Source organism: Copidosoma floridanum, unplaced genomic scaffold (assembly GCF_036245765.1).
Source record: "Copidosoma floridanum isolate Cflo_tuat_1 unplaced genomic scaffold, Cflo_Japanese_pri ptg000019l, whole genome shotgun sequence".
In the NCBI taxonomy this organism is placed as follows: Eukaryota; Metazoa; Arthropoda; class Insecta; order Hymenoptera; family Encyrtidae; genus Copidosoma; species Copidosoma floridanum.
Window position 1 is genome coordinate 19,038,527 of NW_028321896.1, and position 19,359 is coordinate 19,057,885.

General features: G+C 39.8%; 1 protein-coding gene across 11 annotated transcripts in view; it reads left to right on the forward strand.

Annotated features, from left to right (window-relative positions):
* Positions 1-19,359, forward strand: part of mtd (TLD domain-containing protein mustard) — a 141,439-nt gene that overhangs the window by 83,365 nt on the left and 38,715 nt on the right. For 7 of the 11 annotated variants that reach the window (XM_089593468.1, XM_014361720.3, XM_089593464.1 and 4 more), the window contains 3 exons: positions 4,342-4,413; positions 4,978-5,084; positions 15,109-15,197. The exons of 1 other annotated variant lie outside the window; for it this stretch is intronic. In XM_089593468.1, the coding sequence (XP_089449594.1) occupies positions 4,342-4,413; positions 4,978-5,084; positions 15,109-15,197 (268 nt within the window). Of the gene's footprint in view, positions 1-4,341; positions 4,414-4,977; positions 5,085-11,029; positions 11,728-15,108; positions 15,198-19,359 lie in introns of those variants that run through there. 3 more of the 11 variants (XM_089593470.1, XM_089593462.1, XM_089593469.1) reach the window with 2 other exon arrangements.

Below are 19,359 nucleotides of genomic sequence, written 5' to 3' on the forward strand. Positions count from 1 at the left end.
CCCATATTGGCACATATACGTACCTCCGCCCCCTCCGCTTATGTTTCCTCCGGGTCGCGTTAGATTCGCTAAACGTATATATATATACACTCGTTTGGTCCGTGTCCGAGCATACGAATGCGCCATTTGATTGCCATTTACATACATACATACAACTCGAGTCTCTTACATATTATGTACTCCGGAGATTCTTCGGTCGAAGTGTGCGTCTCTTTGCTCCTGTCGTTCGCACGGTTTTTGCGACTCGATACGTCAGATGCCGGGAGGATGGTTTTTTTTCTTTCTCTTTATCTCCTGCGGCGTGTTTTTCTAGAGCAGTTTGGGTTCGTCGAGCGATCGACACGTCATGGACCAACGTGTTGGCGACAACCAACTCGTTGACTCGACTGTCCAGACCATACTAAACTTTGTCTCTCTTATCTATACCTTCAAAGATAAGCACTTTTTTTTTCACCGAAGGGGTTTTCTTAAAATACTATTGTTCCAAACATTCGGGTATTTCAAAAAACATACATACGATACTCGCCTTTCTCTTCTCGACTAATTTTTGAGGTACGGCAGTGACACGCGCGCCTGTACTTCCGCAACAGCACCTGCTCGCCCGTGTGCCTGCACCGATGCTTTATTCTTTGCCGTTTGATCTATTCATCCTGTATACACCGTTTTTTTTTTTTTTTCCTCGATAACGGTGTCGTATGCACTCGCATAAACATTCGGCTGCAGCTTTGGATTGTAGATGTGAATTTACACTATGAGTAGTTTACACTTATCCACCTGAAAAATGAAAAAGGAGAGTCAAATCGAGCACTTTCGAAAGTGCTCCCTCGCGGAGGGCAATTTTCCGAGTCGAGCACCAACATATTTCTTTCCCTCTTTCTTCTCCTCCAGCACTTTCTCAACAACAAAGGTATACTTTTAGTCGAAAAAAAAAAGGGAGGCGGAAGGGGGTACGAAAAAAGCTCAAGCTTAATAAAACATTCGCGTCGTGACAAACGCGCGCACTGCACGTATATACGCGGGTCCCTCGAGAGAAAACCTGGAAAAAAAAACGAAGGGAGAAAACAGCGCTGCTCAAGATATATTATATATTACATGCGCGTGGGTGCGTACACCGCACCTATATATACGTATGGACGTTAAAGTGCACGCCGAGGCGAGCAAAGCGGCGCGAAGTGCAGAGGGTCGACCGAGCTTGCTCGAGTTATAATTTTTCACCCGAGTGTGCACAAGAGCCAGAAAAACAAAGGGAACATGGCATTACTTGCCTGCCACGTGAAGGTGTACTTATAAGAGGAGCTTAATGTCGTGCGCAAGCATGCCTCTGTGTATATACTATATAATATACGTGTAGTACCTGAGTATATGTACATGCATGTGACATATGTATTTGCGAGAGAAAAAAAAAACCGCGGATGCGACACTGCTTGCGTTAATAAATTATGAACACGCGTGGGCCATTCTGCAGGTTGCGCTTTTGCTGTTTGTGGATTTACACTTGTATATACCTATACATTATACGTACCTTCGCTGAAGCCTCGCTTTGTTCTCTCTGCAGTCAGTGTCCATGCGTTTCAAAATATGTATAAAGTTTTTAATAGAGGGTGCTGTCCTAAAATGGTCATTATCAAAACTTTCCGTGTTGTGAATAAATTTTACTCTTACGCCAAACCCGAACACAATGTAATCGCTTGGAAATTGTGTGTATTAAGTATGCGTCGATGTGTTTCGATAAAAAATTTGATGAACAGTTTTTTTTTACTTTTTTTTTTTTTCAAAGTATATAAGTGGATGTGGGGACTGTGTATAATCGCACACCTATATAATTATGTAGTGTAACGCGTTGCAGACAAGTTGAATAGATCCCCATTACCGATACAATTAAAGTATGCAAATTCCACTGCCTCTGCCGCACGTGTGCGCGTGTATAATATACATGTATAAATTTAATTTAAAAAATAGTAAACTCCTGCGTAGGTGCAGATTTCCCGAGCCGAAAAAATGAAGAAAAAAAAAATATCCCCTACTTCGAGAGCCGCCCATTAGCGCCTCGGTTTAAATTTGAGGGAAGCGGGTACTCTGTACAACGTACACGCCCGTCCCCGAAGCCGCTCGAGCCGAAAATTCACGCCCACGTGCGTCAGTCAAAATGCCTCGTGACCCGCTTAGATCAAACTACAGCCCCCCCCTACACATATTGTACACGTAATACCGCGCGTATACGACCACTCAGGGCAATCAGTTCGAATGATTTCGCACCACTGAAGCCGATATTGCGTGTATAGCTTCTCATCTTTTTTCCCCCGCGTTTATCTATCACGTGTGTATATTTTCGTTGCGCTGTACCTTTATTAGGTGTACGCGTGAAATGATGATGATGGCCGAGTTATACGAACAGTGACGCAGTTACAGCAAATCGACTCCAGCTGTGCTATGTAGTACATGGGTACGTGTATGTGTTTTGATCTACGAAAAAAGCTAGAGGATACCTCGAAGTTGAGGCTTTTGCGTGACATATGTATATATAATCTAAACTTGAAAAAGATTTACCTTGTTTGGTTTGACCTCTTATTTCCATCATGTACGAAAGAATAAAAATATACAATAGTTGCACAAAAATAAAAAGTATGTTTGCTGTGGCTCAGTTTACGATAAAGTCGAACCATCTGATCAAATTAAAGTTTATTGTTTGAGCTTTCACCTGATATTTTTTTAATGAATATTCTCATGTGCTTCTCAACTGACTTTTAAGTGAAAGGGGATAACCATTATTTTCTCAAAACAGACGGATGTTGTAATTATTTATACTCTTGTGGGCTATATGTGTGTCGTGATAAATAAATTCAGCTCAAGCAAAAGTTAGGGACTGAGCTGCAAAAAAAATTTTTTTTGTTTCCTCAATCACGTGATTTTTCGAAGACATCTACATGACCACGCACGTTCAGCATACATTAGTCTGTTACGTAAAATTCGTGCAAAGAGAGAGAGGTAGTTTCGACGTGATGTATGCGGAGACACGCACATTTTGCAGGTCGAATCAAATAATTCCGCGCGTACACGCATTTGTGCATTTCGTTAGTGAAAATTAACTCGCGTGCACGCATCCGCCGCCAATTATCGAAATTCATTTCACACATCGATTATATTGAAAACACGCGCATTCGCTGATTATTCATCAGTGTATTCAGATGCAAATTAATTTCACTCGCGCGATCGAATTTTTCTTTTTTTTTTTTCTTTCTTTTTTTTTTTCCCGCAAAACCAAAGTTGCGTTTTATACACTTACTATCGTGAACCGGATGCGTCACTTCCAGGCCTCGCTAATTGATTTCGTTCGTCAATCCTGTAATTTATATACCGCTCTGGAAGTAATAGGATCGATGTGTACCCAAATAGGATTCGAGCCTCTGGCACTGGGCCGAAAAAAAAAATCTCGGTTGAAGTTTGTCGTACTTTTTTTTCCCCACCAGATAAAGGTTTTTTTTTTTCTTTTTTAATCGTTCAGTCAACTAATCTTTTTTTTTTTTTTTTTCACGTGTCAGTCCCCAGAGATTTTTTTTTCCAACGTTGCGTATTCAAAATTGCTTTCGAGCTCATTTTTTTGCCCGCCCCGAATTACGTTAGTTCGCGTTACTCCGACTGTCAGTGTACACGTTAAAGGAGGTAAAAAAAAAAAATTAAATAGGTAAACGGGAAAAAAGTCGCGCGCACTCGTGCGCTTGACGTGCTCTCGTTTCGCTACGGGCCCACACGTGCGTGGCGTACGCCTACGTGCCAAATATACATTAACGCGCCGTTGCCTTCGAACATTTAAATTTCGTTTTATTCGTTAAAACTTGGTTTTTTGCACTGGTTAAAATATACATTTTTTAATTTGTTTAACTTTTGTTAACAACAATACAATTGTTCATATTGCGACAAAAAACCGTCAATGTATAGTTTTAAGACAATTATTTTTATTTCTCGTTTCTCTCAGTCGTGTAGTACGTAGTACTTTTAAAATACCAATCCAGACGATGCAAATTTTGCTTGTGATCAATTGAATACCATTAAAACTTGAAATACAATTTTTTTTTTCTATAAACCCAACATAAGTGTACACATACCATCACTTGCATCTTGTACAGTTATTGTTTTTTGTTAGCCGTAGACTAAGTAATCTGCATCCCCCTGCTTTGACATGTTTATTAATTTTAAAGCTTGAATCGTTTATTTAATTGACGTTGAAAATCTTATAGTTTAGTTATAATTTAAATGTTATTTTTAAGCTCCTTGGCACGTACGCGCCCTAGTTCGCATGTTCTCACTTTTTGTTCTGTTTGGTTTTGTATTGTTGAAACATAGGTCTCGGCGGATGTCCCAAGACGTGACGCACACCAGATCCACGGAGAATCTCACCACCAACTCTTACTTCAGGTTTGTAAACCAGAAAATAGCACAACACCCGCGAAATGTTTTTGCAGAGTCTTACAAGTATTAAAATTTATTTCATCATTATTCACGTTATTTGTCTTGATGTATGCATTTTGTGTTTTGAACGCTCGCACGCTGATTTATATTTGATTTAAACTCATGCCACGAAAGTTTTTTTTTTTTTTTTTTTTTTTTTATTTCTTGCATGGCGCATCCCGTATTACTGCATTGTTGTTGTTGTATTTTCGCATTAACATTGATGTATTTTATTCGTAGTTTCATAGCTGCATTTGCCGTACACGTCATCACGACGAGATTACCAATATCAAAACTTTTTTAATACAATACAAAAGTTATGATGCGACAGTAAATGCGTTACAAGCTCGGGTGTACTCGAATAATTACAAAGTTTCGTACGTATACCCCCACATAATCTGTATACATCAGATCTATGCAGAAACAACATTTCAAATGTTGTAGCACAAATTTCGTTTTTCGGTAAAATTTGTACAATTGAAAACGACAAGAAAATAATTTAACGGAGTTTTTTTGTTTTATCTCTTCTAGGAGTAAGAGCCGCAGTGTGGATCACGGCTTGACGACGCCTTTCGACTTGGATTTGCTGCGCAACAAGGTCGAGGGCCGCTTCGAGTCCATCGAAAAACTCTCCAGAGGTCAGTGCTAAAAAAAAAAAAATTGGTGTTTACAATACCCCCCCACAACGCGCGTAAGGTCAAACAGTCGATGTAGTCTCGGTAATATCGTACGTAGCTGTAATTTATTTTTTACTAATTTCAATGTACCACGTACTTTCGTTACCCTCGTTATGCCCATGTGGAAGCAAAAAAGAGAATCAATGGCTCATTCGGAATCACAGCAGAGCATATTATAGACTCGCATCGACACGTGATGAGGGTATCCATGAATTTTAAAAGACATGCAAGCCTTGCAGGTATAGATACATTGTATGTGCACTGAAAATCAATTCTCATTAAATCCGGACTTGTACGGATGTAGTTTTCATATTGTGATATTGTTTATAGGACGTGAAAGCCGTATGAAATCTCGAAATTTTCGTGAACCGTAACCCAAATGTTCCTTATCTCACGTACTTTGTTGAATGTCTTGTGCAATATATGTACTCGGTATAAAAAAAAAGTGTATAAGGTACACCGGTATGTAGAAAGATAAATAAAAAAAAAAAAAAAAAAAACCACGCGAAGAGATAAAAATTGAGACCGACCGTACTACGACACATGCCATTCAATCCATGTGCCCATCGCAGGTATGTCCCGATCTTCAACGCCAGTACAGTGTACGTGTACACCCAAGGTCTTTTATCGTTTTTCGCGTCCATATGTGTGCCACACGCGTGTGTGTATGTATGTACAAGACGACGAGTTTCACTTTAATTGCATCGCATTGACTTACTTACTCTAACTGGAGCGCATAAAATATTTGATTACCAGTGTGTATACGTAGGAATATATGTATATATACTTACTTATGGGCGCGCATTCGTACCGCGGCTTCTTGATTCGGTCCGTCCTTTGATGTATAAACTTGGTTATCGTCGTCGGCGTTGTCACCACCACCGACTCTTTGCGTGTTGCCTATTGGACTCTGAATTTCATTCGAATCGTAAATGGTAATATTTTACGTATAAAGCTCGGGCTGGTCATTTTCTTTTTTGGCTCCTAAAATATAAATATATATATATTTTTACACCTGCACGTGTGTAGCGCAAAGTGGTCCTCGAAAAAATAATGTGTACAAAAACGGGCTATTATGTATATCGTCCAAGTTGAGCTGGGAAAATACACGCTCTAGTGCTCGTGGAGTTGTTTATTTTTCGCGCGAATGTTAAATATTCGTGAAAACTCGTCGTTTTTGTTTTGCTGGATATTGAAGCGCACGAAAGTATTGAACGCCGAACGACCCAAATACACGTGTACTTTTTTTTTTTTCAACAACATACATACTCATATTTACGTACCAATGGTAAACAGGAGTAAAGAAGCCTCACTGCCATTTCTCTTGATGTGCAAACTCGGGTATATACACCAGAGTCGAGAGATAGGCGACAGCGGCATTTACCATCAGTAATTAAAGCTCGCGTTTCAAGGGACCGGCGGAGGGGGGATCCTCGAAAATGCAAGAGAAAACAAATACAAGAATTTCCTACTGATGCGTATTTATATATTTCCCAAGAGGAACGTGGTTGGCGCCTTACCTCCTGATGCCTCATCGTCACGTGTACGGATATGTGTACGACAACGGACGCTTGGCGACACAATGTGATGGGTTTTATATCAGAGGTGAACTGAAGGGGCTCTTTTTTTTTTTTTTTAGCTCCGCTGTTATTTTGTTCCTTCTGTGTGTGGTGCGCGTGTGTCTGAAAACACCCTTGGGGGTGATTGGGCTTCAGTAAAATTAACGTTTGCACGAGAAAGAGACTAATGCGAAAACTCGCGATTTCACGACCAAAGTTTACTTTCGGATTAAATGTTATCGCGAGTATTTTCACTCTATTTCATTACATTACTTTTGGTACGCATGGGAACTTTATTATACTCTCGGGAGTTTGATTTTACATTATTTGAAAATCGGCCCGTAAATTACAGGTTTGAAAATTAATATTATTCTCTTTCACGTGTTATTCGAGCCAATGTATACGCACCGATTCCCCGAGGTATTTTTTCACGATAGAAAAAAAAAAGTCCACCAATATCCAGTAACATATACAGGGCAAAAACAAACACAATGATATTGTTATCGTGAAACGGCGATGGTTTTTCTCTTTTCCACTTTTAGAAGTGACTCCGAAGCGATTAACTCATCAATCACGCGTCGTTATAGTAAAATCGTCACTGCCCATAATCTCAAATTTAAAACTGGCGCGGGTGATGAAATACCTCCGAGGTGGTTTTCTCCGCGCACCTGTCTACCGAAAATTCAAGTGTTGTTCTACAGACCCGTGCCCCGCGTGCATGGGCCCGGTGACCTTGTCCATCTCTCGGTACAGGCTACCACGCAAAACACTTTCATCCGAGGAAACTCTTGGCATTTCGATAACCCAGATTCGCACGATATTGATTAGATTCACGTGCGCACGGGCAGGAAAAAGAGAGAAAGGGAGGAAGGGTGTGCTTTTGCCGGGCAATAGATGGGTCGTGACGCCAGCGCTGGGGGCGATCGTTTTTCGATGATCCAACAATCAATCAGCGACTCTCTCTTTTCCTCTCCGTGATTATAAATCGTGCATTGGAAATGCGCGCGAATCAACTGTTGGGTGTACAATGTATATATGTAATAATGTGCACCCTGCACCGATTCTATACATTTGTATTGCACACACCCGACTCTGGCAAGTCATATTTCTATGGGGAGGAACGAGATTTTTTCTTTTTTTTTTTCCCTCCTATACCTATATGTTGACGCGAGAGGGATGATGATTACGGAGTTTTATCAAGAACGCGGGTGCAGCGAGGACAAAGCTGCCTCACCAATTTTTTAGCTGTCTCCCCCCACCCCCCTCTTTGTCAGCGACCGTAGTAATTAAATTGTATTTCTCCCTTCGGAGAGATATAATGTTTAATCAACACCAACGTGAAATTTCGTTTTTCAAGATGATACAATACAGTCGCAATTAGATGATTTTCAACTCCCTCGTGTATATACTCGTAATTAGGTTACATAAAATGATTATTCGACAAAATTGCACGACATACTTGGAAATTTCTTTTTTTTTTTTTTTTTTTTTTTTTAATATACGTTCACAGTCTACACTTACGTGTTACTTGAAAGAGTGTACGGAACGTCACAGATTCGATCGTCAAACGTCAGGGAGGAAGTTTTAGTAATTAAAATGTTTTCCTGCACGACATTGTTCCTTTCCCTCAAAAAATATGTACCAAGTTCAATATCTTGATGTTGGGCTGAAAATATTAAAAAAAAAGATTTTATTGTTGTTTTATTCAAAACGATACACCTTTTGCCACGTATACCTATTTAACATGAGAAAGCAAAGATTAATTTTGTAATCCTCTGTTTCTCACCCTTTTGTATTATGGTTCAGCTGGTATGGTTCAAATTTTATCTCCCTTTTACTAATACTGTTTCTACCTTTGCTCGATAACTTTATTGTGTTTTACTCTCCCATTCCCTAGACGCGAGTTTATTGACGTTTCCTTATTAGTTTTTGCTTCACAATTTTTTTTTTTTTTTTTTATATTAAACTCTGCTTGAAATATCAGAGCAAAATATTGCTCTGCGCGGGATTTATCGATACGTTCAATTTCGATACTCTTTTTGATGAAACGATAAAAAAAAAAAATAATAATAATGATACAGTATTTATTTCGTTGGATGGCGCAGTATACAAACTTTGAGCAATAGCTTTGAGACGACGCGTATCTGAACTAAAGTTGTGAGCTATTAAATGCACATGGCACGAAAAGCTTGTTCTGAAGAAAAACGAAAAATATGATTCTATTGTAGTAAAATCCAAACTTTTTAATAGACACGCCTATGAGCCCGGAGTTTCTCAGCAGTTGTAAGGATGATCCGTTTGGCAGTCAAATATATTTGGTTAACTTTCAGGTATGTTGCCTGTATTATTACGTAGTATTAATAGAGTTTTTACACTCCAAAGTGATTCTCTATATGTACATTTCTTACGTTACGCTCGCCAAAACAAATTTGCTTTTCGAGTTGGGTGTGCCGTGGTAAAATCAGCCAGTCGAGCGTTGTTGAAGTTATGTAGATTATATTATTATGAGGAACACGAATGCTTTGAAAACAAGCATCAAAGGAGCTTCAACAAATATTTAAGGAAAATCTTATTGACGTAAACGCGCGTGTACGTGTGTTTACTAACTATTGTTACATAAACGCATGGTATTATTTTTGTTTTTTAACTAATTATGATAAAGCCTTTGGATATGTTATATGTTGTATCACTGGTGTAAAGAACTAATCTCAATGTTTAACAAGTTTAAACATCAAGATTTCACCGAATCATTGCTAGTACCGATGATGAGTAAGTTCACGATAAAGCAATATTTTATTGGTTTTATCTCGAGGAGTAGATAATATTTAATTATCCGCACCCATTGTACAAATTAATACCAAAAATGACATTTAAAGCACGTACATTTATGTCTAACTTTGCTACATTGATTTTAATTTCCGACACTTTGTACTGCAAGTCCAACGCACCAACTCCAAGGCACAAAGGACTCGCAAAGTTTGAACCGCCGCACTTTTTTCGCACAAACACTCGCACAATGTAAGTAGGTATACGCGCACACAATACAATGTCTCGCTTCGCGTAATAGAAAACAATACGTTTATGTGCCTCATTATATTATGTTCCAGACGCACACGTGCATCAGGCAACACTTGTAATATATATATATATATTGTATGCATCTGAAATGACCCCGTCCGTGCTTTCTGCGCCCATATAACGACACTGTCGCAACACGTGCATGTAAACAATATAGTTGTATGTATAGAAATGACGCGCTCCTCGTATATAATATCGATGCGTTGCCGGCATATGCAACACGTTTTATCAAACTCTCGCGATAAGAGAGAAAATCGCTGTATAAGTGATTATACGCCAATTACCTATGGATATACGGGTTATCGGCTCGATGACCGTACAATACGTATATATATATATACCTACGCAACGTCGCATATACTGACCATACCGCTCCTGCAATAATAAGTACTTACTTTCATTTACTGTACATATATATATAAATATATCTCTTTGTCGATCGTATTGTTAAGACGCGCGTACTATTATCTCGGTTCGTCACAGCCATATTCAAGCCCACGGTCAAATTCAATTAGTAAACTCTGAACAGTTTGACGGTTCATAAAAAGATGAAGTGCCAATTTCTACGATGTTGCCATGGCAACTACTGTAAACGCATTTGGTTGATCTAAAACTAAGAAACTATATAAAAATCACATACGATCGCGAATGTCAATTCGACGCACGTGCTCGGCTTAGCGCGACACATCATTACTATTCTCGTCTTCCTGTCATTGTACTTATAATTTTCAATTATCGTGAATTGATTTTCTTATTAATTGTTTTGTCGTCTGGCCCAGGCGGGGCTCTTTCCTTTGACTACAGCTAAAATGACTCAAATGGCTAATCGATTTTCGGGACCGATAACAATATATATATATATTATGTATATATCGATGTGTAACATAGATTAAAAAAAAAAAAAGCGCAAAGCCATTATCTTTTTTTCTACTTGGAAGCAGGTGATTTAGATAACACCTACGGTTCTACATCAGTGGCGTGTCAAAGTGTGCGCGCGTACATATATGTATATATGTTTTTACGAGCCAACCGGTGGATATCATAATACACCTAACGTACGGAGAGTCGCACACCTTACACTTGACCGTTGTTGCTCTCTTCACCATTATACTTCATTGAGCGTCCAGTGTCATCACTGTCGCTGCATTAGTTAACGGGTAAACGTTCGGCCCGCGGTGCAACTTGTTATTGTTATAAACTAAAACAACTCGGGTTTAGGTTATACGTATATACGCGTCTGTCAATGTCACTTTCGCGTATACTTATACCTTGGACGTCGAGGTGACTCTTTGAACGAGTCGGGGTTTAGTGCTCGGTCAAGCCCGGATGGCTGCACATTGTAACTCGTGCCCCGTGAACTATACGTGGTGACAAGTGTACACATAATTTCAAAACACCGTCGATCGCGCGCCTCGTAAAAGTGGATACAAACATCTAGTAACCCACATCGAGTTGACATTGGAGACAAACGCGCCTATCTGTGGCTACGGATGAATTCCGAGCGATTTTTTCTTTTTCCATTGTGCGAATGTAAGAGAGATTTAGCGAGTGCGTGTGTGCGATTTACGTGGAGGGCCGATAAAAGTCAAAGTGTCGAAAAAGGTGCAGACCATTGCCGCGTGTGTGTACACGTGTGAGAAGAGAGTAGTGCAACATCATCGAAATACAATAGGCCCTTTCGACGGCGATAAGAAATTACAGCGGGCTGTGCCTCCGATATTAGTCGTACACGTCAGTCGGTGCACGGTGGCAGGAGCGCGTATAATATAGTCCATAGTGCACGATGCCGGAATATTCGGAGGGCCAGGAGTGCGGGGGTCCGGTGGATTTCGAGTGGACCCACGTCGATTACGAGCCGAGGAACGTCCAGATCTTGGAGAAAAAGTGGCGCGACTACATCGTCTACTACGCGATTCGGACCGACTCTGCCCGCGATCCCCCGCCGTTCAGGCGCGCCTTCTCACGTGGTATAAGTACATTGTGTTTCACACTCGTTGTGCAACATAAGCTTTTATTCTCTCTTTCTCAATGAAACTCGTTCCTCCATGCATGTGCGGTATTCATAAATCTCAATCTCGCTCGTGGCTCGTTGTCCGAATTGTGCAAGCCTGCAGGGTTGACTCGGGGTAATTTTTTTTTTTTTTTTTTTTATCTCGATCACATTGTTAATTACGTAATGGATTTGCTCGGAATATAATATAAGAGTGGACTGTGGGTTTGAGCCGTTTTTTAAATCTGGGGATTGATAATCTTTAATATCAGATTCGTATTATAACCATCGGTGGGGTATGCACTTGAAAATGTCCAAGTAACGATTTTGAGGGTTTATCCTCGTATTTCCTAATTGTTAGACTGAAGCTCGAGAAAAGAATTTTTTACCTGAACTGTACATGTTGCAAGTTTATATTTTCACGTCGCAATCGTGTTTGCGATTTCTAACGGTTTCTCTCTTACAGTTACGGTACGCAATCTCTAATTTTTTTTTTTTTTTTTTTTTTTTTTTTTTTGTCGATAGCTTTTATCTCCATGAGTCTCATTTATTTTTATTTTTACAACTTTTTTCCCTTATCTCGACTTTAACGATCATTTTTATATTTCGTCGCTGCCTTTTTTTTTTTTTTTTTCCTATTGCCTATAGTGTTGCAGTTTTTCTACACTTTTAATTTAATTTTGTTTTTTTCTGTACCTGTTCACGTGCTAAAAAAATTGCATGAATATTTCAATGCTAATTTAAATTATTTCGTTGTATCAATTTATCTAAAAGGAAATGCGATGGTATGAAAAATACTTAAACTATTAACACGAAGCGTAAATAATATTAATCATACTAATTATACTCGGTGTAAGTTTTCAAAACCTCATAAATCACGGAAATTTAAAAGACACGTCACGTATACGCGCATGAAATTCTCAATGGTTTTTCTTATCCACATTGTTGCAGTAAAAAAACTTGATTATTTTGTCTCGTTCCCCATAAAGCTCGATCAACGGTATGTTTGATGTAAAATCGCAAAAACAGCATCCAAGTTTACTATATAATTCACGGTAACATACACATCCCTATCAATCACACATGGCACTGCAAAGGCGAAATTGGCTTTGATTAATCGGAGCTTCTACTTCCTCGACATCGATTCCGTGCCCACATATATACATATACCTATACCCTCGTTCCGTTGCGTCGCGCGCGAGCCCCCACGTGGGGGTTAGCGGACTTTGACGAGCGCAAAAGCTCGTTACTGTGCATCAGTGCAGTTTCCGCTGCTGTTTGGGTATCGTCCCCTCGAGAGAGAGAGAGAACTACGGCTATCAAATGGCTGCAGCTGTTCTATATTATACATCTAATAGCTAGTGGAAATTCACCGTGGAGCACTTTCAAAGGTCCATCTTGATTGAAAACAATTTTTTTTTTTTTTTTTTTTTTTCCTAAGCCAATCACCTCGAATGTGAACAAATTAATATTCACTGATTCATCAGTTGTTGGTGCTGCTTACACTCGCTGTACCATTATTGTATCAACATAAAATTCGTGACTTTAACAAGTTTGAATAATCACGTTTACACTGATTTAATTTTTAAGAATTTTGTGTTGATTGCACAAAGGTGGACCAACGTTACGCTTCGGGGAATGAAAAAAAAAAACTTCTATTATTAAAAGGAGCAACGAGAAAGTGTTACACATGTGTAGTGCATATGGGTGTGCATTCGCTTTTGCGAGCTCGTGGGTTTCGTGTTCCTATGCTGCTGCTGAGCTTCGTGTTTTTTTTTTTTTTTTTTTTTTTTTCAAATCGCAATATGGTACACCTTTCGTTGAACCGTGTAAAACGAGTTTTCCTGTAAATTACAAACGTATTGTGTGGTCAAGTAGACCACGATATATATGGTCTTTGAAAGGTGAGTTGCTATTAATTTAGAGACGAAAAGTAAATAAAAATCTTTCATTTCCGATAAGTCCGATGCGTCATACCCATTTTTTTGTTCTTCGGTACCTTCACTTTCCATAAAAAATATAAATACACGAACTTGTGTTTTGAGGGTATCAGTTTGTCGTTTTCCCGATAGCTGTAGCGATCGATACTCTCCGCTTCGTTGGTGTGGGCACGTAACGCCACAAGTCACGCATACCAGAAAAACAATGTCCATTTATACGTGTAGGTGTAAATTTATAGGTGTCGCCCCCCCCCCTACTACAGAAGGCACACCTGTAACTCTTGCAAACGACGTCGTTGGATGCCTCGATTTTTCCGTGATTCGTAGTTTGCGTGATTGGCATAACATGATACGTGTCGAACGAATGGGCGATTGTCTAATAAGAAGAATAAATCCTTTGTTTTCTTATTTCATTTTTTTTCTATTCCATCCGATATCTTTGTTTGCAATTTTTAGGAATAAGGGTGCCTTGGACACTTACAGATAAAAAAGTATGTAGTTGTCCGTGAAATCCATATAGGCGTATCTTATAAAAATTATTTTTAAATGATTTGTTTGTTGTGATTTTACTCATTAAATTATTTGTGTTATACATTCGATACGGCTGTTTTGTTGGAGGAGATAATTGCGTGATTATTGCCACGCTAATTTCAACATAAATAGGTGACCATTGATTTGTTTTACCGCATGTTTAAACATGACGAGTTTGTTTGACTCGTCGAAATTCATTACGTGATATTTTATTCAATTTTTTGAGCTAAATTTTAAAATAGTTACATGATTGGTTCATGAGAAAGAAAAAAAAAAAAAATGACCAACTTGTAATGAATTCGAGATGTCATTCAAGCTCGCGTTGGGTAAAGCGATACCTCTCTTTGTTTTTCTACGTATAGTAAACCCTATATGTCCTGTTTGTCGCTGAATTGTACGATCCTCGAGAAAATTCGCTTTCTCTGCGTTCCTGAAAGAAAAATAGAAAGATTCACACGAGTGTTCATTATCGCGAGGCCCATAGGTTATTATTACTTTTGGACCAAGAGATGCCAAAAAAACTTTCAACGCGTGATTTAAGTCTCATGCCACGTACCGTTTTTGGGTTTTTATGAGAAAATTGCTGTAAACTTTTGAAGATTATCAAGATGTACTCACAATATTTATTGTGTCACGTCATGGTAAAATTTTAACTGATTTCCTCAAAATAGTAGCGTTTTTTTTAACATAGTATGCTTTTCTTACGATTGGAGTAAAAAAAAAAAAAAAAAAAAATCACGTTCACCTTATATAGACACAAATATCGTATACACATTGCCTATGTACAAACGACTACATCGACTGTAAACCTCGTGTCACCGAGTCAAAATCAAAGGGGTTTTTTCATACAAATTGGGAATAACGTGAACCCTTTTTTGCCATTACAGATCCGGACAGCGAGAGCAAGGATGGCTCAGGCTCGCAAGAAAAAAAGTCCGGCCGACTATCCCAGCAAATCAATACCATCGCCTACACGGTGAGTACCTCTACGTGAGCACCACTATTATTATTATTATTATTATTATTTTTCTTTTTTTTTTCCTTTCTTCATTCCATCCCCCCACGTAACAGACTCGTGCTCGCGCATTACGTAACCCATGATACGTTCCAAAGATATTTCCGAGCAAATATTAGCCAGCCCCCTTTCTTTTTTTTTTTTTTTTTTTTTATTTATTCCCCACAGCACCTCTATAATACAGTATATTATGTTTGCACACTCGCTCTAACGCCGCACGCGGAATATTATGGATATTAAAATCGACCGAGTCTCTCTCCTGTCTCTACGTGCAGTGGGTATGGTATATATAAGGCACAACTTGCGCATTGTGCCCGCGCTATCCTCGGTGACTTGGCTTATTTTGAATTTTTCCAGCCGAGCTTTTGTCCAATGGTGTATAACATGGTTATTTTTTTTTTTTTTTTTTTTTTTTTCCACACGTAGACAACAGTGAATCCCTCGCGCCGCGGGCAAAACCATCGAAACGTCAAAGAGAGACGGGGTGGGAGAAAGATCTAATCGGTGCTAAGCGTAGGTATACGCGAAACATCTCCCTTCCTCCAATGCGTATGTATACTCCTTCCCTCCCTGTTTTCGACGCGTATCCGCCCAACACATGTGTATATATATATACTTACCCATCGCTTCCAATGACGCAGTTGCTGGGGCCGCGAGATAAAGCCTTAGCGCCCGATACACACACACGCACACACATATTATATAGGTGTACGTGTATATAGTTTAAGCTCCGCTCGGCTGCACCTTCGATCGGTCTCGCTCCAATATACCGATACACCGCATGTGCGTATCTCTCGCTCGCGGAAACCATTCCCTCGTCAAAGACGCTCTTGCATACATGTATATATTTTTTTCCTTTCTTTCTTTTCCTCCGCGTGGATGTACTATTACTATTCATGTTTCTCTCGTTCGTATATTATATAAAATAAACGCGCGGGTATATATATATATGTATGCACAACGGGACGGCTGGTGCGGATGTTTCGATCGGCAAGTGCTGCGAAACGGATTTCCGATATTTTTCTCCTTTATCCGCTGGCGTATCCTAGACGGAGACGGAGACTGCTTTTGCTCGTTGTCGTCTCTGCGATGGAAGGAAAATTTTCGTCATTGTTATTCACAACCTTTTTGCCATTGTTGGCGCCATATACATACAACACGCGTTCGCACTTTTTGATACTCGCCCGCTCCACTTGTACTTCTCGCTTTGTGACTTTTATTTGGGAATAATGATCGCGCGGAGGGATAAATCGGGACCTGCTCTTCGATGATAGGGATGCATGACGCGAGGATGATAGCTCTCAGTACGGTCACATCTATATGGTTGTGACTGCCTTATTCATTTTAATGATAAACGTGGATCTTTGAGTTGAGCAATATAAGTGTGTATATACGTATATGAATTTGAATATATATTCATTAGCTCACGAGTTGAAAAATTTTAGATGTCATCTATACCTTGACTGAGTAATCGATCGAGCGTTTTCAGGTGACTCGAACAACGGATGGCCGATGTAAAATCTAGATGTATTATTTATTACGAGTGATGCTGTTGGTTTTATCCTTACCTGCATGGTCACAAGTACAGCCGATAAATACAATTATGCAACTCTATCCAATGGATATACTGTTACAAGATTTTGCCTCAACCAATCCAACAAAGGCAATTTATTTACCACGCATATCTTATATCGATCATATGTATACATACATGTGATGTCAGTTATCGTAAACTCAAGTCTTCCTTGGTTACATAAAAATGTGTTACTTGGAATGAAGCATTTTACATTGTAATGAAGATTATAGTGCTCGACTTTTAACTGAATTTTACTGCAGAACAGTAATATTACAAAATGAAAAAAAGGTTGTCTCGGTGATTCGGCAAACTTTATACTTTCGCGGCTGTCATAACTATATACACGTATATAGAACATTTCCAATAAATGGCGAGTCGAAGTAAAAGTAAAAACCATTGAATGTTCGGCATCACCATTCGAACCTGGGCACAATTAACACTTGCCCGCATGTTATGATCAAAAGTACAAAACTACACGTATATAAATGCTCTTACCTTTCCAAACTTTGACTTTGATCGTGAAAGTTGCCCCAGACCCTATCGGCTCGTTAAAACAGGAGTCTACGCGTGCAGGTGTATGTTATACTTCTCCGTCCGGGATGTGTCCCTCCCGTGGCAAAAGTTGACCCAACGACTCTGACGCTCGATATTCCGAGGGGTTTGAAGGCAGACCGCATCGGGATATTACACACACAGCCCCCTATAATGGAATTATCGCGTAACATACTTTGCCCCCTACCATATTATCGTATGCACACAAGTACGTGTTATATATATGAGCCTGTGAGGAGCGCAAACTCCCATCCCCCGGGTATATAATCTGCTGTAAATTCGTTACGGAGGAGGGTTACGCGCTAATGTTGCATACGGTATCGATTACGCGTAGCGGCCACCCTCTCCCCGGGGCTATGCGTGCCCTGCACCATACCTGACGGCTCATATAGAGATTCATGAGACAGTTTTACTCCGTACTCGATGCCCACGCGACCATTAACTCCCCTGTGTACTCATACCCATTTTCTCGCTACAATAGTATAGTAATGTATAATCGCGCGATGCGCTGTGGGGTCCTTCTTCTCGAGTGTCAGGGACACACGTATATCGATGGACAAGACCTGGACCCCGATGGATGATTGATGATGATGATGATCAATGGTTCGGAAAACGAGGCGCTTTAGCGGATGTCATTCGTTTATTGGGGCTTTGATCTTTTTGCTCAGGTGTTGAAAATTCAATCGTAAAGAAAAATGCGTGGGTGGCAAACTGTAAGATTTAGGTGTGTGTTTGAAAAGTTTCGCGCGGAGCTGTCGGTATTTAGCCGAATGAGCTGCTTACCGCACTTCGTGTGCTGATTTCGCACTGAAAAAAGAGCAGCGAGAGTGAACCGGGGGTAAACGTGATGCGACTGATTTTTTTCCTTTTTATATTATCATGCGTCCATGTATCATAGTACTATTCTCGTGGTACGTTAACCCTTCCGTGGTTTGCCCTTTGATATACGCTGGGAATGTACACATATATACACGATCACTCGTGAAATTCGGCATCTCCCTTTAGGCTCACTGAATCAAACAACTCGATTCTCGCGCTTTTTTTTTCACGAAAGTACACGTTTTTTATTGTTTGCCAACAAAAAAAGAAAAAATACATGAATCTCAACTCGTTTTTTTTTTTTTTTTTTTTTTTTTTATTCGTTTTAACCGAGCGACGTGTCGTGGGTTATTATTATTTTTTTTTTTAAATTCGATCCGAATGTAAGTATAGCTTTTTACTTTATGCGTGTCCACGTGTTGCTACGTTTATTATAATCGTCGAGCCAAAAAAAGTGGATCGTGCTTCGCTCGGAATTTAAAAATTCGGCTGCGATTGGCATAAATCAGAGCGAAAAAAAAAAAACAAAACAAAAATCCCCGAAATAGTACGAAATCGGGCTGACCTACATATCCCCTTGGGTGACAGAACCGCGGGAGAAACGGGAAAAATTACAAAGTCGCGCCTCCCTCCACCTCCGGAGGACCTCCTACGTGCCACGGCGACGACAGCCTCGTGCGGTTTGACGGCTAAAAATGCACCTCGCGAAAAAAAAAAAAACCAAAAAATCCGAGCACACACACAATACGCTCGTCCTATCTTCCAGAAGCGGGCGATGAAAAATCGTGGGACGTAAGTAAGAGCAAGAGGAGAAAAAAAGTATGAATTTCCGAAATTTTTCCCAGCCCCGAAAGATACGTCTCGGGGCTCATTTTTCCTCCCCATCTCCTCCCTTCCTCGGAGAGTGTATACACCACACGCGTCTCGGGGGAAATTTCTACAAAACAAGGCGTATATACGTATGGACGTGTATTACCGTCCTTTTCCTCCTTTGGCTCGTATATCTGGCTTAATAGCCCCAAAAGGAAGACGAAGCACGAAAGCTTTGCTCCTCATTATATATATATATAGGCGCGTGTTTTTTTTTTTTTTTTTTCACGCGTGGGATATCACCGTAAGTGGACGTATCCATCGCATATCTATATGTATACTGTATACGAATGCTCCAGATGAGTG